Source organism: Amphiura filiformis, chromosome 6 (assembly GCF_039555335.1).
Source record: "Amphiura filiformis chromosome 6, Afil_fr2py, whole genome shotgun sequence".
Taxonomy (NCBI): domain Eukaryota; kingdom Metazoa; phylum Echinodermata; class Ophiuroidea; order Amphilepidida; family Amphiuridae; genus Amphiura; species Amphiura filiformis.
Genome location: NC_092633.1, coordinates 13,049,792 through 13,069,899, shown reverse-complemented (window position 1 = coordinate 13,069,899; position 20,108 = coordinate 13,049,792). Strand labels below are relative to the sequence as shown.

Sequence of the window (20,108 nt, the reverse complement as noted above, 5' to 3'; positions counted from 1 at the left end):
ATAGCATCATCTACATTCAATATTACCGTAACCACTCGGGTATAAGCCCACCCCCTAGATAGCAGATTTCACTTCAAAATGGGGGTGGGCTTATACCAGGGGAGGGGCTAGTACTTGAATTTACAAATAAGAAAAATCATCCCCGGGAATCATCCCCATTTGTATGCCCAATGTGCCAGTAATTTCTATCATCTATGTCAATTTCTTAACTTGACATTCTAAGTGTGGAATGTTAATTATCAGCTGATATATTTTTTTTTTTTTCTTAAATGTGAGAGAAAAGCATTGATTTGATTTAAGAACTTGGCAAAAATTTAGTACTGGGCTTATAGCCGAGTGCACCCTTGTTCCTAGAATGTTTTGAAAAATAGGGGGTGGGCTTATACCTGAAGGTGGGCTTATACCCGGGTGGTTACGGTAATATTGGTTTCTCCTCAAATTAAAGTTATTATCAGTTTGATTCATCTTTTTATACTCATGATACCATTACAGGAAAATGTTAAAATCAGCTTTTATCACATGTCCTTTGTTTAATACAAACAATGGGACTAGTTGGAATCTCATTGTTTTACCAGACAAATATATTTGATTTTGATGGCAATTACTAGTAATCACTACTATGCAATAGTGTGTTTTTTTGTTAGCTCAATCTATGTCTGGTCTGGGGAGGTGGTTATTGAGAAAGTTTCAGTCAGCAGAGTGTAATTAGTTATTGTCTTTAAATGACAACAACTAATTAACACTAATAAAATGGAATCATGATAAACATTATCTGCATGCCAATGTTTGTTGACATATAACCATACAATAAATATGATCCCACTTAACTTCGATATTTAGATTGCAATTGCATTATTCTGAATTCCTGATAGACAGTTCAAGGTTAACATACTTATTTATTTTCCCAGTCTATTTACAAGAAATTAATTCAACAAATGGATATTTATTTCTAACTTGCAAACTTAAAAACATAAGCATGTTTTACATTGGAAATTACACAAAAGAAGTAACTGTCCTAGCCCAAGAAATATTTCTTGTACAGAATATTAAATTGAGCACAGATGGACAACTAAAACCAAATAATTTTCCTGCATCACTGTAGCATCATCTTACATTAAATTTAATGAAATTCATGATGCCACTTTTGATAATAGATTTGAATCTTTTCCTCCAAATAATAAGGTCTGGCAAAATAATGATTTCTTAGGGAACCAAACATTTTTTTTTCATTTTGTGTAAATAATATTTCTTTTACAATGTTAAGTTTTCCAAGAACATAATTCTTACTGGTCAGCACAGAAACAAAATTTCCACTTTTATTTAAGGTTTAATATTTTAATGAGGCCAATTTAAATTGGTGTAAATTACAAACAGTACAGAATCCACCACATTGTAACATCATGATCTACTATATACAAATTTCATTTTCTACATGAATGACAAAAGAACAATGCTACAGATCAATAACAATACTGATTAACACATTTGCTTCCCGTCGCCAAAGTGAACATTTCACATACTGTATAGTGTATACGTCATAATAATACTTGTAACAGTATTAAGTTTCATGGTAAAAATAGCTACTGGCTAGCCATTAAATCAATAAGATGCACTGTGCATAATGCGTACCTGTCTATCAGTAACTGTACCAGGAGAAATAATTTAACATCTTTGCCAGCCAGGCATAATACAGGCATGAGACTACACTTTCCTAAAAAAAACTGAAAAAACTGAAAATGCGCGTGAAATTGGGCAAAAAGTACCAAAAACAGGCTGAATTTAAATAAAGTTGCGGAAATTTTGAAAACAAAAAAAACTGAATTCAGTTTAAAAACTGAAGATTCTCATGCCTGATAATATTTACAATTCTTGCACACTTAGTTTATCCTATGTGTGTTGATGAATACTTCAGATATTCAAACAGAATCAATGTCAAAACCTATCTTGACAGTTCTGAATCAATAAGCTTTGTTAGAATACACTTAACATTTACCTTACACTAAGTACTACAATTTAAAACTAAATGTTCACGCATGTTGGATTTGCACACTTTTACCCAGACTATATTATGTTGCTTTCACCCACCCCTACACTCCCATATCGCAACCTGACACTGGACTAAATCATGATAATTGTTTTTTAAATCCCTTGTTATGATGTCAACATTAAAATAAAATTAACAAAAAATAACACAAAAATTCAGTATTCTAAATTTGCAGATTGCACACTTTCTGCATTCCAGGTTATGAGTTCAATTTAATTTTTGAAATTGTTATCATGTTATATGATTAAAATATAACATGGAGGAAATACTTTAAAATGGTAATGTATTATATACAAGTCTGTTGATTATATGATGTGTTGCTTATGCAATGTAAGAAATATATACTCTTAGTAATGTGTTGTGAAACTTGTATGGATCACGGGATTAAATAGCATAGTCTGGGGCTTTCTGATACAAGAAAGCTGATTTGTTGATCAAATTTAAGAAATACATACTGTCGGTGATGTGTCGTCAAACTCGTATGGATCGACAGGGTCCGGTGAGGGTATCCTAGGTGCTTTGATGTCAATCTCTGCAGTGAATACACCAGGCATCAGCTCATAGTTATTCACTGGTACTGTTCGCTCTTGTTTCAGCTTTTTTAATGGTTGCGAAAAGACTCTGTGGATGAGATGGATGATATTAACCATTTATATAAACATAAATTTGATCGATTATACCTTCTTGACTAAAAACACAATATTTATCACATTATTTACACAAAAAAGGTGAATTTTATATCAGGCAAATTCGATCATGATTCTTTAATCTCACACATTATAAACCTTCCACCAACAAACTAACACACAAACATGAACAAACATAGAAACGCACATACACTGAAAGGCGCATGAGATACAAATGTGTTCTAATCCTATCATTGCTGAACAACTTTACAAAATGACAGCTCCTTTGTTCCTAGTATTCATCCATACACTTCACTAGATGGCTTAATCTACACATGCCCCAACATGTGGGTACTTTCACATACAATGCTCAAAACAAACCATTAATTAGCTAGGCTCAGAAATCCGAATTGATATCAATTTAGAATCTCATAAATCACACGGTCAGTGAACATTTTAGCATATTATAGGATTACTCATCATCAAATTGCCAAAGATACTTTTAATCACATTGATTATAATAACAGTATCAGGAGATGATGACACAAGAGGTATACAGAAACAATACAATGAACTGGGGAGATAAAAGAAAGTAATGAAGACAAACAAATGCAAGATGACTTACTCATTGCTATTGTCTCCTTCATAAAGAGCATCCAAACTATTTTCATCCAACTCCTCTCCTTCACAATTCTGATGAGGCAACAGTGGCCTTTTATAATCCGTATGTTGTCCTAATGGCAATTTAAAACACTGCCACAACAGATCCTCATCTTCATCTTTCCCATCAATACTGTGGGGGACAACCCCGTGTTCTGCAGTCAGTTTATGTACATCCATGTGGGCACTCCCATCATGGCCTTCTAACGCATTCATAGCTACTTCAGTTCTGGATAATACTGTAGGTGCGTTGGTTGTAGTCGGCGTGCCTGAATCACTGCCAGTGCGTGGATACGGGCTCAACGTTGGCATTTGATTTTCAATGGGATTCGTAGTACTTGATGGAGGGGGAACTAGTGGGGATGGCGCAACGGACGGGGGAGATTCTGTCAGGCTCGAATCTGCCGTACCCACAGGTCGAAATGCTGGACTCGGTTGAGTGAATTTCGCATTTGCACTACTAAGCTTCACATCTGGTTGCGATGAGGAGGACGAAGGTCCCATTGGGACTGGAGTTGCCGTGGTAGCGGCAGTAAGTCTGTCATTGGCCATTTCATGTTCAATAGCAATGAAGTCTTCAGCCATCATTGCACGGTGGTGAAACGGCGTGATAGGCCGCTGGTTTCGTTGTTGTCTATCTTGTTTAGAGTCTGATTTATGTTTACTGCTAGAACCATTGTTACTGTAACTAGGATGTCCTGGCATGGGAGGAGATTTACCAAATGAAGCTGCTGATGATGCCTTGGGCTTCATCGATGCCTTTTGCCTATGATAAAAACAGAAATAGAAATGTTACTATCAAAATTTTGTAGAAGATGCTAAAAATGCAAATAACACTATCGTAATTAGGTTTCAGAACTTCCAAGTTCATATTCAAAAATGACCACATATATTTACTTGTTCTTTTTCATTTAGAGGCTATTGTACAACATTAAATTTGACATAAAGTAAGGCCTAGGAAAAATTGTTTGATTGGCGCAACATAAAAAAGCAATTTTTTTTTGATATAAATATGAACCTACAGCAAATACCCTCCCCCACACACACAAAATTAAACAGGATAAAATATTTCAAATTCACATTGCGCATAATCTGTAGGAAATCTCTATTGGTGGGCCGGTAGTGGCCAATAGAATATGATTTTCTGCACTACAAGTTTGGTTTGTATTGAAAGCCGTAATATATCAGGAACTACCCACCCATCAGGAATACCACTTGTTTTCACTTTGCATATTCTCCAATGCAGAGTAAAAGAGAAGATAATTTGCAACAATAATATTCTTCAGGGAATGTAGTGCAATAAAAAGCACAGGAAACCACAAAAACCCTTAATGAATTTGGTACATAGTTAACATGTCTAATGCTATTAAGCAAACATATATTTGACCCGATTACCTATATTTTCACCAGCTGTTCAATGTTTAGACATGCCACAAACACGATGACGTATATTGCAATATATATGTATGTTTTGTATTACTGGGAAAATGGCGTCCACAAATTAACCTTTGCTTTTCAAATATCAATATCATCAATTTCTTGATCAGCATCAAGATGCATGTATTTAATGGAGCAATGGTTGAATTTATTATGTTTGTTTACCTATGGCAAATGCGACTACTTTTGTCCTGGTCTAGATTATGAGATTGTTTACTGGAGTGTAAACGACGATGCGCCATTTACAGCGATAGGTAATATTGCTTGTCTGAATCCAGCACAAAATGCTCCCTAGTTTATCAAATAGGCTTAGGCAATGCTGGTCAATTCAATATTTGCATTCGACAATTTCCTTGCAAATATTACAGAACATCCATTTGTTTTTAAATGTTACAGTGTGAAACATGTGCTACTTGATTAACACTACATGACGTAATCTGATGGTGGCTTCATATATCATGAATCAGAACATTGAGATCACTAATCTCTACTTATATCACAATGACATGGAAAAATATCCACAAATACCGCCCATTAAAAGCTGTCATATGAATGCATTCTTGACTACTTAGTTGTTGGTTGTAGTGATCATTAACCCTTATTACCTGGTGAACAAAACACCAATTGCTCTACATGTATGTGATATACTGAATTTTGTAATTCAAGGTACACAATTTTCTATGCACATTAGCCATTCTACCCTGAAGCAACAATTTAAATTCATCCAAAACTTTTGACAAAGAAAGTTCCTCTGACATTTGTCTGGTTTTAACACTTTCGCAACAGATATAGATCATATGTCATGTTGCAAAAGTGTCACTTTCTTCATCATGCTATGGTAAGAAATCATGGGAAAATCAGAAACTCCCACTAAATGCATAATAATTAATACACTTGAGGCCTTAATACAGGAGCATTTGACGTGATGGTGCATCGCAAATCTATCTCCAAATTTCAACACAACGATACAACAGATTTGGGAGACAAGGAATGGGTTTAGTAATTAATATGATACATTGACAGGTTATTGAAAAGACTGAGAGTCAGGTTATAAGGCCAGTGATTGTCACTGAATCCTGCCAATGAACACACTATTGCTTTGTGTACATATTTAAGTCCTAGTCTTAAAATCCAAGCAGGAAACCATAATGGTCATTTCCTGCACTGAAAGAATTGAGTTTTTTTCACCTCGCTGTTATTTTCACTGTTTTAAAGAAATTCTTGAGAAAATCTCAGTAATTTAGTTCGCGGATTTAGAAAAAGAAGAGAGTTTGCACAATATTGTCAATTAAAATTGATTTTATGAATGTCAAGTACTGCAAAAAATTATTCAATACTTCAGAACATAAAATTTCATACGTATTTCACAGTATTTTGTGTCAATAACAAACAAGAGGAAATGTTCGTACAGCTTAAAGTTCCTGCTACTCATGTAAAGGGGTATACTGTATACAATTATATACACGGATTTACATTTAAAGCCCTGTTTGTTGCAGCTTTGGACAATATGTTATTCACAAAGTTGTCGTTTGTTTTGCTTGACCTATTAACAAGCTAATCCTGTTGAAACTGATTTCATGATCAATGTGTACACTCACTCATCAATGTCATATTTGCAATGAGTACTACTTCTAGCATACACACATTAAATTAAATAAATACAGGGATTTATAATGCGCAACTTATATCCTCAAAGTGGATCTCAAGGCGCTGTTGTGAAGCACAATTTAATGCAGCGATGTTTAACACAACGAGGTGAATCGGATTAGACGGGACAGGATTATGGGAAGATGTCCGACTTTAGAATACAGAAAAACTGGAGTACTTGGGGGGAAAACCTGTAGGGGTAGGGGTGTTAATGGATCAGCAACCATACTCGGCACTGCTGAGATTGAACCTGGGCCACAGTGGTGAGCAACAAGTGACAAGTGCAAACCACTTTTTCAAACTTACCTTGAACAACCGCAATTTGAAATTTTGGTAGCTGGATCCACAAATTCCCACATGTTAGTTGCCCCTGATGACCCATTATTTGTATTGATGATGTTGGGTTTCATCTCTGCAGTAGAACCTTCTTCAGGCTGGTTGTTAGATGATGGCTGTTGCTCTGAAGGTTGACTCCTGTCAAGCAAAGTAACAATCAGAGATGTATCAAGACATGTTTTTCCTGAAAATCAAATTAGCCCTTGGCCAGACGGGGGTGTGCTTGTGCGTGGTATTGAACATATATGAGAGGTAACCACAGAGGTTGTCCTGGGAATAGGCTACGAGGTATCACCCCCCCCCCCCCAAAAAAAAATATGTTTTTGATTTTTTTCATAATAAGTTATATCTCTGAACAATGTGTGAAAGATATCACAAAGTCTTGAGTGCAAATCTGTCCCAAAATCTCCACATCATCATGGCTTTGTATGAACTGGTCAAACCAAAAAAAACAAGCAACAACAACAAATCCATAAAAAACAACTTGTTCTCCATTTACACAGGCAGTCTGACCAGGTGTAAGTAACTCATGAACACAATCCATGAAAAGAAAATTGCTATGACCATGCCTGGTAAAAGAATTGTAAATGTTTAATTCAAATTTTAATAACAAATTGGCCAATTGCAATATTTCTGTGCATAGTATGGCAATGTTTGTGAAATCACTCATAGGACCACCTGGTTCTAACAATGTTTTATTAAATTATCACATAACAAAAGATATGATATCAATTTGTCTGTTTTCCATATGGTACAGGTTCGGATTGCAATTTTATGATATCAATAATCATAATTAGTACAATTCAAATTGTTCGCTTGTATACACAAAAACTTATTAAACTATTTGTGAAAATTTACACATGTATGTATTGACAAATGTTACTAAAATTACTTAACATTTTTGAATACAAGGCAATAATAAAAACATAATACACAAGCAGCATTCAAAACAAGAACAAAATATATGAGCTTTTGCTGTTACTAATTTTCGAAATATTTTCAAGCATTTGTAGTTTATCGATTATTACCCTAGCTTACCAATACATCTCTGACGCAAAACTGTTTTCACCCAAAAGGTAAAATATTGGAATAACAATATTAAATGCCAAAATATTAAATAGCAACTTTTCACTAATAATTTGACATATATATATTTTTCAACAATGAGATACCATAATATAGATTAAGATAATAAGGTAGAGACAATGATTAACTGTGATGGCTTATGCACACAGCTGTAAGTGCCATAGTAATATCTATGCATACATATAGTGATTATGTACATGAGCATAAAGAGTCAATTTTATTTCCACAAGCAATATGTTCTGTGATCATATGTACAAATTGTATAGCCTGCTCATTGAGATTTAACAATACCAGTGTTTCGCAAACCTAAAAAAATATATTTCGAATTCATTTTTTCATTTGGACTTTTTCTTCCTTTCAATGAAATCGGTCCAGATTCTAGTATTATTTGTGGCTTTTTAGTACTTATTTATCATTGATCACAGACAAAATCATTTTATATTATGCATAACAGCTGGACTGTTTGTTCCATCCCAAACTGCATGTTATGTTAGTGTATAATATACCAGTTTACCACAAGCTGGTAGATAATGGGTATGATCCCCACTCATTTGTAGCAAATAGCAAAGAATAATAAGACTCATCCCTCTTGTCAAAATGTATATTGAGCACAGAATATAAGAGAAGAAAAGTTAACCTACCCTGTATTGTTCATAGATGCCGGTGTCACTCCACCATGACTAGACCCTGCTGGGCTTATCCTCCCGGAGTCCCTAGGCAAAGTCCAGTCTCTCCATATCTTGCCAGCTAATTTGCTAGCCACAGTATTGGGAGGTGCTACTATCTCATGATGGACACCATACATGGTGTCCAGCATCGTGGCACCCCCAACACCTAGGTAACCACCGGCAAGGTTGTTACTAGAGTTCATACCGGATGGTGGCATAATAGAAAGTTTGTGATCACCGAGAACTTGTTGATCTGGCGGAGATGTTGGTGGTGTTAAAGAGATGGTTGACATAGCTGCAATGTAAAATAAATATATTATCATTGATAACATCATAACAAATAGTACATGTACATGATACCCACCCCACCCTATCCAGGGGAATGTGGGGAAATGATGGGGGTGTTAACTTTTGGACTACATGTAATTATATAAGTACATTCTGCCAACCCCTGTGGATCCCTGTAGGCAATACATGATCCCAAAATCCTGTCGTCAACCTACCATCCAATCCCAAATTTCGAGGGATGGGAGATTACATGTTACAAAATGCTGCACACCCCAACCCTAGGAGTGCACCAACTGGTTAATCCCTAATCCCTTTATATAAATCCCAGCTTGAGCTTACAACCCCCTCCAGTGCCCTGGGATGGGGGTGGATATTTGAATAGTGCATTACACATGCTCAGTGCCTTCAAATTTCAATTAAATTTCAATGGTTGAAATCTGAGTGCTTTGCTTTCTTTCAACACATTCATTTTGACAAGGTATTTGAAGCAAATTTTTCTAGCTTCAGGATTTCTACAGCTCATTCTACAACCACTACACCAAGACATTTTTTTTGCCCTGAAGAAATGCTTTCACTTACCTGCAGCCACCACTGAGGGCATTTTGGAGTTATGCACTGCAGGCGTAGGCATATAGCTGCTACCCATTGGCTGCGGAGTTGTTGGTATCGGCATCATATCTTCGCTATGAGGCACCATTACATACACTGATGGATAGAGTAATCGTACACCGCCTGCAAGATGAATCGATATACAAGGTAGGTGGGAATCAAGTTAGTGCAGCGGTGATGAAATTGTTGCCCTACTTATGAAAGAGGTGCTATCATACCTCACTGTGATATTACCCTGAATCCTTCATAACACTATAAATTGGTGCTGTCGGTAAGTTGCAAGAATATGTATTTTCAATGATACCAGAAATATTCCATCTCTAAGACCAAAAGTGTGGTGTATTTCTGTTCAATCATGTGGATTTGATGGGCAAATTCATACCCCATGTGTACGCAAAAGACAGTTCTTCCCATGATTAATTGCTAATAAACCGTCCTTAATTATTCTTCAGAAAATGATGGGGTTTAGTTTGTGTGCAAGGGTTATACTTGATCATTAAATGTACATGTATCTTAATATCACACAGCACAAGTACTTGAATAAATTGCTTTAATCGAAAATAGTAAAAACTATTTCGAAATGGCCAACCAACCTGTTTACATGTGAGATTATTATAACAGAGACACAAAAAGACCCATGAATTGAAACTATAACCCCTCAACTTATTTCCTCAATTTTGCAATGAAGGATGTAGTTACACATAAATGTATGCAGTTGCAATATAAAAACTTGCAACCTCATCCTTCTATGTACTATAGCCACACAGTATCAAAAGCACCTCATTATGGAATCCCTCGTGTGTGCATTTAATGAGGATGAATGTGCAGCCCTTCCTATGTTCAGAAATAAAATGCATTAGTGCCAGTCATCGATAGTTTTTGCTCGTGGGTAATATTGTATTGAATGGCATTATTTCACATTGTAACATACAGCCAGTATGATATGCACTACTAGCCTGTAAAATGTAGGCTACATATCTGATGTTTCTTATATTTTGTGTATCAGCTCCATGTTATGGTTTATAAATACAGTAAGAATAGCTGGAGTATCATGTTTGCCCCTTAACATTTCCTATACAATGCATATCATTATTACACCCACATACGCAGTGAATACTTGCTTTACTTTTCCACTCTCTGGTGGGAGATGGATTTGAATCACATGTAGCGATATGAGCTTGTCATTTTTTGTGTTCATGACAGCAAGTTACATTTTGTAAAACTAAGCACATGTCCATGGATACAGGTATCGATGGTGTAATAATTGATGTAAACAGCCAAACAAATTTGTTTAATATAATCTTCCTAAAAACAGACACACAGTCACTGGAGCCAATAATATAATTCTTGCCACATGACTTCCATTCACTAAAGCAGCGTTGGACATAAGACATTTTTTATGCGTAGCATTATCAGCTTGCACTACTTGATTTTTGTTACATTTGCACATTTCACTGTATAAATCTGGTATAAAATCGCTACACATTTCCAAAATTGTATAGCAAAGTGACCAAAATAGAAAAGCGTTTTGCTCCTGGATACCGGCTATGGCCAACGCTGTTCCAAAGCACTGTCCTGAATGATAACCCTCACCAACATGAAATTATTTGGTACAAATTGAAGCTGTGCAAAGAAAAGTTTACCCCTATTCCATATTGATTAAAGAGAAGCTGTCCTATTTCTGCTTGACTTGAATCCACTTTAAATCAGTACGAATTTGTATCCAACTTAATGGATTATTTGTAAGTGGATGCTTTTTGCACTCTCCTAAACTCATCCCCCTACTTTATCCTATCAAAATGGAGATTTTGGAATCGGAAGAAAACTCATACTTGTCTCATAACTCATAATCCCAGTGAAATTTTAGGCCTAAAATATGTTCCATTTAGATGTTATGAACAAAAAAGTGAGTCTCATCCCCCCATGGCGGTCACCACTCCTATTGTTTAAGGCCGTCAAGTGTAACCAATGCAATTTAACTCAAAACTTGAATAAATGTGACTACTCCCCTTTGAGCCGATGTAGAAAACTTGAAAACAAAGGAAATAAAATGCTTGAAATTACCATTTGTATAAGAAGTTTCAGCTGTGTAACACTTGCATTACATTGCTCTCCACATCACAGGTACATGCATAGCTACAGCCATACTCAAAATGGATTATTTTGTGGCAATCTATCTTCCTGTCTACTGTGAGCAGCAAGTCAATTAAAAATTGGAATGGACAGATACATTTGAAACCAGCCTAACCCGATTGATATTGGAATAGATGTTTTCAAGACTATACTATTCGGCAAGGTCCTTTCGCCCTGCCCAACCGCTCTTCCTGATTATTACTTCAGAACAACTATAGTCTATATATCTACCTCGAGTCACCGGCACTAGCTGTGAAGTTCAGCGTGTTCAGCATTAGCTTAGCGTTTCCTGGTACGTGTACATACTTTTACGCATGCAACCAACGTGCCGCATATGTACACGCAGGAAACCATGCTAAGCCAACGCAGCACATGCTGAACTTCAAAGCTAGTGCTGGTGACTCGAGGTAGATATAGGGTCACACAACAGTGACGACACTGACACAGTTTGTTTGGCAAATGATGTGCCAATATGATGATGACGTGATTCAATTAGCCAATCAAAACCCCACTTCTGTGTTTACGCTGTAAAACGCCAAACCGACTTGGTATGAAAGGACCTTGCTGAAGCATAACTTTTCTTTCTTTCTTTTTTTATTTAAAATTTTGTATGTTTGCCTACATGTACTTACCAACCATAACTTCAACTACAGCTGGCACGCATCATCCCTAAATCGTGGCCCCAATGGAGCGGTGTTTCAGTCTCTTTCTCCTCTTCTTTCACCTGTTCTTCATTTCCATCTTCTCCAGAGGATGGTTCTTTCTTGATCTCATCTGGGACAACAGGGTAGAAATGCTTCCATTCATTGATGATCTTCTGTGCTACCTGATGACCTGCCTTGTAGGAATGACCAGTGAGGACTCCACTCATGCCATACGGGAACAGCACAACTAAAGAAAGTTAAGCAACATAGGTGTTCCTTCATTTACTTTTTTCTCTGTATTAATTTTAACAATATACAATAAAAAGTTTCCAATGTCCATCAAGAAAACTTTTCTAAACAAGCCTTGTTATGTAATGGTTTGAAGATCCATCTAGGTGAAGATAATCTCAGAATACACATATGTGACATGATCAAGGGAAATGAGTCGGATGTCGCTAATATTGACTTTGAGATATTGGCAAAGAAAGTGTTTAAATTCTTTTGTTTTATATTGTTTTCAGCAATTGATCAAGTGACGTAACTTCACAAAGGAAAGTCGTATCAACATGGGGTTTTCAGTTTTTGAAACCTCTAAATGTCCTCTTTATAAACAAATGTAAAAATCATTTTTGACCAGGGTCGACATGTGACTCATTCCCTTGATCATGCCACATATATACTAATTCATCAACAACATTAAGAGAGCAAGGTACTGGATGCAAGTTAAAGTGTAAACTATAAAGTGTGATGAGGCTTGTGTGCCTGTGCGAAGCACACTATAAATCACTACACTTTTTTTGCAACACTAGAAAGGTGAAATTAAGTTGTCAAAGAGCACATTTTACTGCGATACTCCCTTCCTGTCCTGATTTGTTACTTACCCTGAAATACAGTAGCAGATCCCTGAGCTATGGCAAGATGGTCAGATGTGAGTCTAATAATAGGTTGGTGAAGCATGGTTGCCACACTGGCGCACACAGTACTCTCCCCATGAAGAAAGAAGGAAAATGATGATGACAGATGATCACTGTACAGAAAAGTAGAACACAAGCACATAGGAAATTAGTATGTATCACACTAAATGAAAAATTCTATATGAATTGCATTAATAAAGCAGGTAATTTGACTCCAGTATTCAACGAATGCATGCAAATTGCTATTAAGTTTTCCAAGTAGCAATGAGGTGTGATTAATGTAGCTCTGATGACCTGCACTCAGAAATGGAATCAATGTTTATATTTCAAATTCTACAAAACCCTTATCGTCGCTAATTGCCGAAGTCATTTTTTTTTGTGATTTTTAAAACAAAGAACAAAATGTGGTTCAAGTATGCATCAGTTACATAATCACCCTAGTTATTTCGGATTATTCCCTTTCATTTGTATCATAACCATTTGTTCTTGTGCAAAGATTTGTGAATAAATATGTTTAAACGCATGCTTGAACCATATTTTGTACAAAAATAACTTAGGCAAAAAGCGCAGCAGGCTGACGTAATGTGAATATTTTTATTGTCTATATAGAATTGCAGATTCATACGTAGTGCTAATAAAATGAAAGTGATTTATATTAACCTCGGTCACTACTTGGCTGACGACGAGGAAGTTCCTTGAAAGCGTTACCGGTAAGCGAAATAAACAATTACTAGTCTGTCAAATTTGTATTGCTCATTTTCCATTTTTGCAAGTAACTTCATAACTGACAGCAATAGCAGCACCTTAATCACCAACTATATGCCTGGTTGACTTCCATGAATTTGATTGAAGCCATTGGAAGCCAGTGAACCCAATTTAACGATATTTAACAAGGGTCACACACACAATCACATACAAATCCTGCATGTAGGTAAAGATTCCGCACAGCTGCCCTTCAAACATAACATTGTCAGTCAGACACAGCTTCTCAACTCTTTTTGATTCAATTACACTATGAACCAGTCTTCCTTTCTCAACATTTTCTCACGTACAGGCATGAGAATGGCTTTTTTGAAATCTGCCTGAAAAAGCGTGTGAATTCGGCCTTAAAAAAGGTCCAAAAGGTCCAAAACAGACTAAAAATAAATAAAAATGCATAAATTTGGGAAACAAAACTGCCTGAATTCAGGCAAAAGCCTGAAAATTCTCATGCCTGCATGTAACTTGACTTGTTACAAAAATGTTGGTAAAAATATTTTTTAAACATTTTTTTTCTTATGTTAGAATTGTATAAAATTAACACTTTATATTATTGAAAAAAAAATTTCATTATGTGTGTTTTTAGAATGAAAAATGTGAATATTCTGAAAAAGAATTTTTGCACCATGTACATCGAGAAAGTCTACTTAATGACCTTAGAAGGTCAAGTCATCTGTGGAAATTAAAGTGGTGAAATTGCGACAAGATCTGCCACCCTTGCGAGTGAATTGCAGCTTATTTAGCCAATGTCAACATGGTGTCATCAGTTTAAATATTTTCCTAACATACTGGACTAACACCACAGGTTTTTCACAATATAACAGTAATGGAAAGAAAAGTGCTAATGTTCATCATTTTTCGGCACATATAATTTCGACAAAAAACGATGTCACAAACATAAACATCCATCTCCTAGTATGCTTATAGCCACCATTCCTCCAGGTAGCTCGGCCATATGATTAGCGATCTAGGTATTATCTACGTCTATTAATGCCCCAGCAGAGATTGAACCACAAACCTTGTGCATCATAAGTGGCTACCAATCAAATTTCCCAGAGAATCAATTGATTCTAGCAAATTATTTACTGGACTGAAAATTTATGAGAATCAATTTACTCTTTTCTTTTCAATGATCTTTGGATCAATTCTGGGATTTAATTTGCATCAAAAATTCATACTTATAAACCCCTGAAGTCGTCTTTGAACTCAACTTCATTTGTGTGTAAACAGGGTTTTGAGGTCGCCGTGTTTTGAACTTGACTTCAGAAGTCGACTTCAAATGACCCAGAACAACAATTGTCGAATTCAAAGATGACTTAACTCGACTTTTGCAGTATAAACGAACATGTAATTAGAAGTCGACTTCATAATGGTTATTTGAAGCATGAGCAAGTCCCGGGGATCAAGTGATGGCATAAAATTTGAATTCACAATTTGTTTTGAAGTCGACTACCGTGTAAACACCACATCTAGAAATAATTTATGCTAATCCTTAGTGGCAATCTGAATTCGATGTCACAATTGAAGTTGACTTCTCTCTGTGTAAACGGGGTCTAATATTTCACAATCAATTTTATTGACAAACATATCTTTGCTTTTATTCCATATTTGCATTATCACAATTTTGACATCAAATTTGCTGCTGGTTTGGTGCACATAGACAAACTAACTTTCCTCCTCACTTTAAACCTAAGCTAATCACATTATGTTGTCATCCTGATCTACAAGCCATATCTTAATAATAATCACCATGATATCACACTCACTTCAGTGTTGACCCACTAGCAATCAAAGCGGATGATGATTTTGTTATGTTTAATGCTCATCCCTTACGGATGAGTGTCTCCACAACGACGACGTATGTACGCATGTATGTATGCCAAAGTAGACAGGGAGATAGATGGGCTAAATGTCAAATAGTCTGACCATATATGAATAGTTTTTTTTAAAGCAAATACCATGGCAATCAAAATCCTGAAAGTGAGGAGAATTCACAAATATGGGGGGAAGCGGGAGTGGGAGAATATAGTTTCTAATTGAGGACAATTCTTTTCCAATCATCATTATTGATGATTATCACCCTCATGTTTCTGGCAATGTCCTGCTAAATCTGCAAAAGCAGACAAGCTGGTGCAAGGCTTGTTTTTTACATTTCTAATGCAACTATTACTAAAATAGTACAAGCTCAAGTTCACACAATACACAGGCATATTGAACATAAAAATGTTCTGAACTATTTAATATTAAGAGTAATTAATCTTTTAACAAAAACACATAAAGCCAAAGCCAATTCCCACACATCTCTCTCAGAACAACAATATATCTTTTCGTAACATAGTTAGTTCTGCTACTGGATTTCAACTTCAAGGCGCATCTTCTCCATTCTTTTCACATCACTTATAACGAGATGTTCTGCAAGTCTTCCGCATCATTTATTGTGATGAGCGTAATCAAAATGATGAGAGAAAGAGAGCGAGCGAGCCAAGAAAAGCGACTCATCAAGTCAGACTAATGTCACCTGTATAGAGTACTAAGCTCTGCATGCTGTCAGCAGGACAAGACACTAATACCCTAGTGGGTTAGGTCTGGGCATATGGATGTGTATACAGGCAAAAGTGTAATGCTGAGGCGGCCGGCCGGCCAACCGACCAGCCAACCAATGGTGCAATAATGAATCAACGCAAAATATTGGCTGGCTCCCTTGGTCTGCCGAGCAACATAATCATATCTTGCAGACACTATGAGCCTGCCTCAACTGTTCTCAATTCTCATCCGTCTTTCAGTTACATTAAGTTGCTACTACAATTACACACTCGCACTTCGGAGGTGCGGGTCAAGTTCCAATTTGTTTCGGTTTTCTTCTCCTGAAATAAGCTGAATATTAACATTAAATTTGCCTTTTATGACACCTGTTTAGAATTAAGATATTGGTTTAGAAAAAGATAATGACCAATTAATTAAAAGGTATTCATACTATTTCCAGGTTGCCAATCGGTGTATAACAATTAACAATGCCAATTATACCATAATCTTATTACCATTTTAAAAAGATGCAATACCTGTTCCATATAACTGATATCAAACAGGGCACATCACCAAAATATTACATTTTCAAAAATATAATTGTAACAAAAAACTAAAGCATATCATCACTATTAAATCCCCACTAACTTCCCCAGGGAGTTCCTAATTGTTTAATATTGATGATTATAACAAATTATGTTGATTACCCTAGCTAGCATTATTCACTAACGCATCAGAGCTTCTCCTGCACTATCAGGCACTGCAGGTCATAATTATGACTTATACGTCAAACCTGCGTATTGTCAGCAGCACAGACCCGTAACATCTTAGTTTATTAATGACTTGTAATGTGTAAATTTTCTGAATACACTCAGCTCACGCAGTGAAAACCCTGCAGAAATGTCGCATAATTGGAAAGCATGCAATACCACTGATGTTGAGTTCTGGAGCCAAAACAAATGCAGCCATTTAGTATGGATTTGAGGACAAGTGGTCGTTTGGATAGCATGCACAATAATGCATAAATAAACTGCCCCCGTTTAAGTAGCAATCGCTTCTCGCATCACTATACACAATCGTTGAATGGAAGGCATCTGTAATGTGTCCTTGTACAACAAATCGTCATTATAACTGCCTCATTCCCCCGTGGCATAGATTAAAAAGAACAATAGCACAGTACCAGCTAGTTTTTACAATTTAACTATAAAAGCGCTAATGTGATGTTTTTAGAGTTGAAATGTACATCACATGCATGTGATTGTGCTCATTATAAATGAGACATCGTGTTGCTAATGATATAACTAGGAAATGGAGGCCATTATTAAATTTTATTGTACTGATGGGATTTCCATCATTATTTTACTTTAATTGGAGTCTGCAATCGCATGATTTTGTAGCAACTTGTTTAATTAAATTGCTACACAGATTTTGTAACCTTAATGATGCATATTGTGGAATACAAGTATGACATGAATAAATTTACTCATTATCAAACAGCAATTAAATGGAAACAATTAATGATCTCCCTTGAAAAAAAAATCATATCCTAAAACAAGAAATCAAATGATCTTTCTACCTAAAAATCCATAATTTGTGAGCAAATGATCTTTCAACCTAAAATCCTAAATTTGTGAGCAGGGACTATTTTGTATCACACACAAGGTCTGTATCACAAGGTCTGGCAGTGGCCTTGTGCAATTACTTGTTTCCAAGTACTAGGTCAACCTGCATGAATGAATGCACTCTCTATTGATATTCTAAATATGTAAAATATCCACACACACACATTTGTACACATACACATTTTATTCAGGACCTACGTGACTAGCACAAGTTTATCCAGGTTATTACTCTCAACCTTGGATAAAAGTACATTTTCTGATTATATTTATCTACAATTTTACACTTCTACAGGCTCTACATTGAAGGGTTTTTCTATATTATCTACTTATAATTTGGGTTTGTCACATTACAGGGTTGTAAATGGGCAACATATCCACTTTCTGAAAATTGATCTGGCCCTTGGAAAGGTGGCCAAGGGCTTAATGCTGGTATCAAGCTTTTGGGGTTGATTTGTCCAGGAATAGGCTGCAGAGTATCAGCCCCCTCCTAAAAAAAGTATTTTTGGCTCTTTTATGACTAATTATCATCATCCAATTCCAGAAATGCAAAAAAAAACCTTTGCAGATTTTTTTGGGGGTGGGGGGTAGGTCAAATTTCCAGAATTCCAGCAATTTCCGCAAGATCTCTGCACATAAAGGCCTACACATTAATTACATTTACATGTTGATGTAGTAGCTTTGCAGATCTCATTTAACCCTAACGCTCCTGAATACTACAAAATACTACTTGATATATGCGCTGTTCGTGCATGCATCCCACGTGGTGTGATGACGCAATCGCCCTAAGTGATATATAGGCACGGTTTCGCTGGCCAGCGAAGCCCAAGACCGTGGCAAAGTGTCGCCGACCGAGTGCTTGGCATGCGAGGGGTCTCGGGTTCGAATCCCACCCAGAGCAAACAACTTCTTTCCTTCTTTTCTCTCTTTATTCTTTCCTTCTTTCCCTTCCCGTCAGCCAAAAAGCCCCTAGGCGGTTAGGGTTAAGGGATCAGATAGCAATGTTTTCACAGTATTTTTGTGGACACAGACACATCAAATTGCATTCTGAAAATGAGGAATGTCCTTCTGATATCAAATAATTTTTTGCTTTCTTGACATTTGCAGTATAATCAAAGGTATTCCATCATAAATTTGATAATTATTCTGAACTGCTCAATAAAAGACAATGAGACAAGCAATTAAAAAATGAACAATATATTAAAATATTTGTTTTTGAATGTTTTGTGCTCATGATACTTACATATTTAATTTCATTGTATAAATGGTAGTGTCAAATTTTGAATGGTTGACTTTTTAAGGCAAGATTGCTACTCAATTGTTTTAATCGTTATCTCTTTGACTCTTAACATGTTGTCATGGCAACAGAGATTGTCAGATCTAGCTTCCTAAAATAGAATTTTTCACAGAATCAGTAAATATACATGTAATATTTAAAATGAAATGCTCCAATTTTAACAGAAATTGATCATCTATAATTTGTGATCGTAATTTTTCAGAACTTACAGTTTTTAAGGGTTTGAATTATTTTAGTTTTAGGGTCAGGGTTAGGGTTTTTAAAATTAGCATGATGGTAGGGGTTTAGAAGTGATTTCTGGGGGTTCAGGGGTTTTCAAAAGCCCTGGTTTTAAAACCTAGTGCTACCCCTGCCCAAGTTTGATATAAAATTGGATCGATTGAGCCCATATTTATTGGTCGAGCTATGAGTTTTAAAGTATTTTAAAACTCATAGCGAGACCAATAAATATTGGGCGTAAAGTGTGCCCATATGTGTCTTTGCATGATGATGCAATCGCATCACATGGGATGCATGCGCTTGCAGTTGCTTAAGCCTTTTTGATGTTTGGCTCGGTTATGGTTAATGAAGACAAAAATATCAGAAAGTGAAAACTGCATTGGAACAAGATTTGAATTTTTCACTCTTTCCCAGTCATGGTAATATTGTTCCTATTTCACCCCACCCCTATGACATTATATGCATTTCATGTTATTCTAACTGGAATAAAACTTACATGGATGTGAATGTTTCACACGTAAGGTTCGTATTTAATATTTACAAAGAAGACACCCACTGTCTGTAGGCATGTAAGGTAACACTTCTACCAATAACATTAC

At 36.0% G+C, this 20,108-nt stretch overlaps 1 protein-coding gene across 1 annotated transcript in view; it reads right to left on the bottom strand.

Moving 5' to 3' along the window:
* The window catches only part of LOC140154991 (mediator of RNA polymerase II transcription subunit 13-like), an 87,410-nt gene that overhangs the window by 26,477 nt on the left and 40,825 nt on the right, over window positions 1–20,108 (bottom strand). The window contains 8 exon segments of the mRNA XM_072177659.1: window positions 2,500–2,665; window positions 3,296–4,096; window positions 6,721–6,888; window positions 8,478–8,799; window positions 9,372–9,524; window positions 12,167–12,198; window positions 12,200–12,425; window positions 13,060–13,205. Of these exon segments, the coding sequence (XP_072033760.1) occupies window positions 2,500–2,665; window positions 3,296–4,096; window positions 6,721–6,888; window positions 8,478–8,799; window positions 9,372–9,524; window positions 12,167–12,198; window positions 12,200–12,425; window positions 13,060–13,205 (2,014 nt within the window).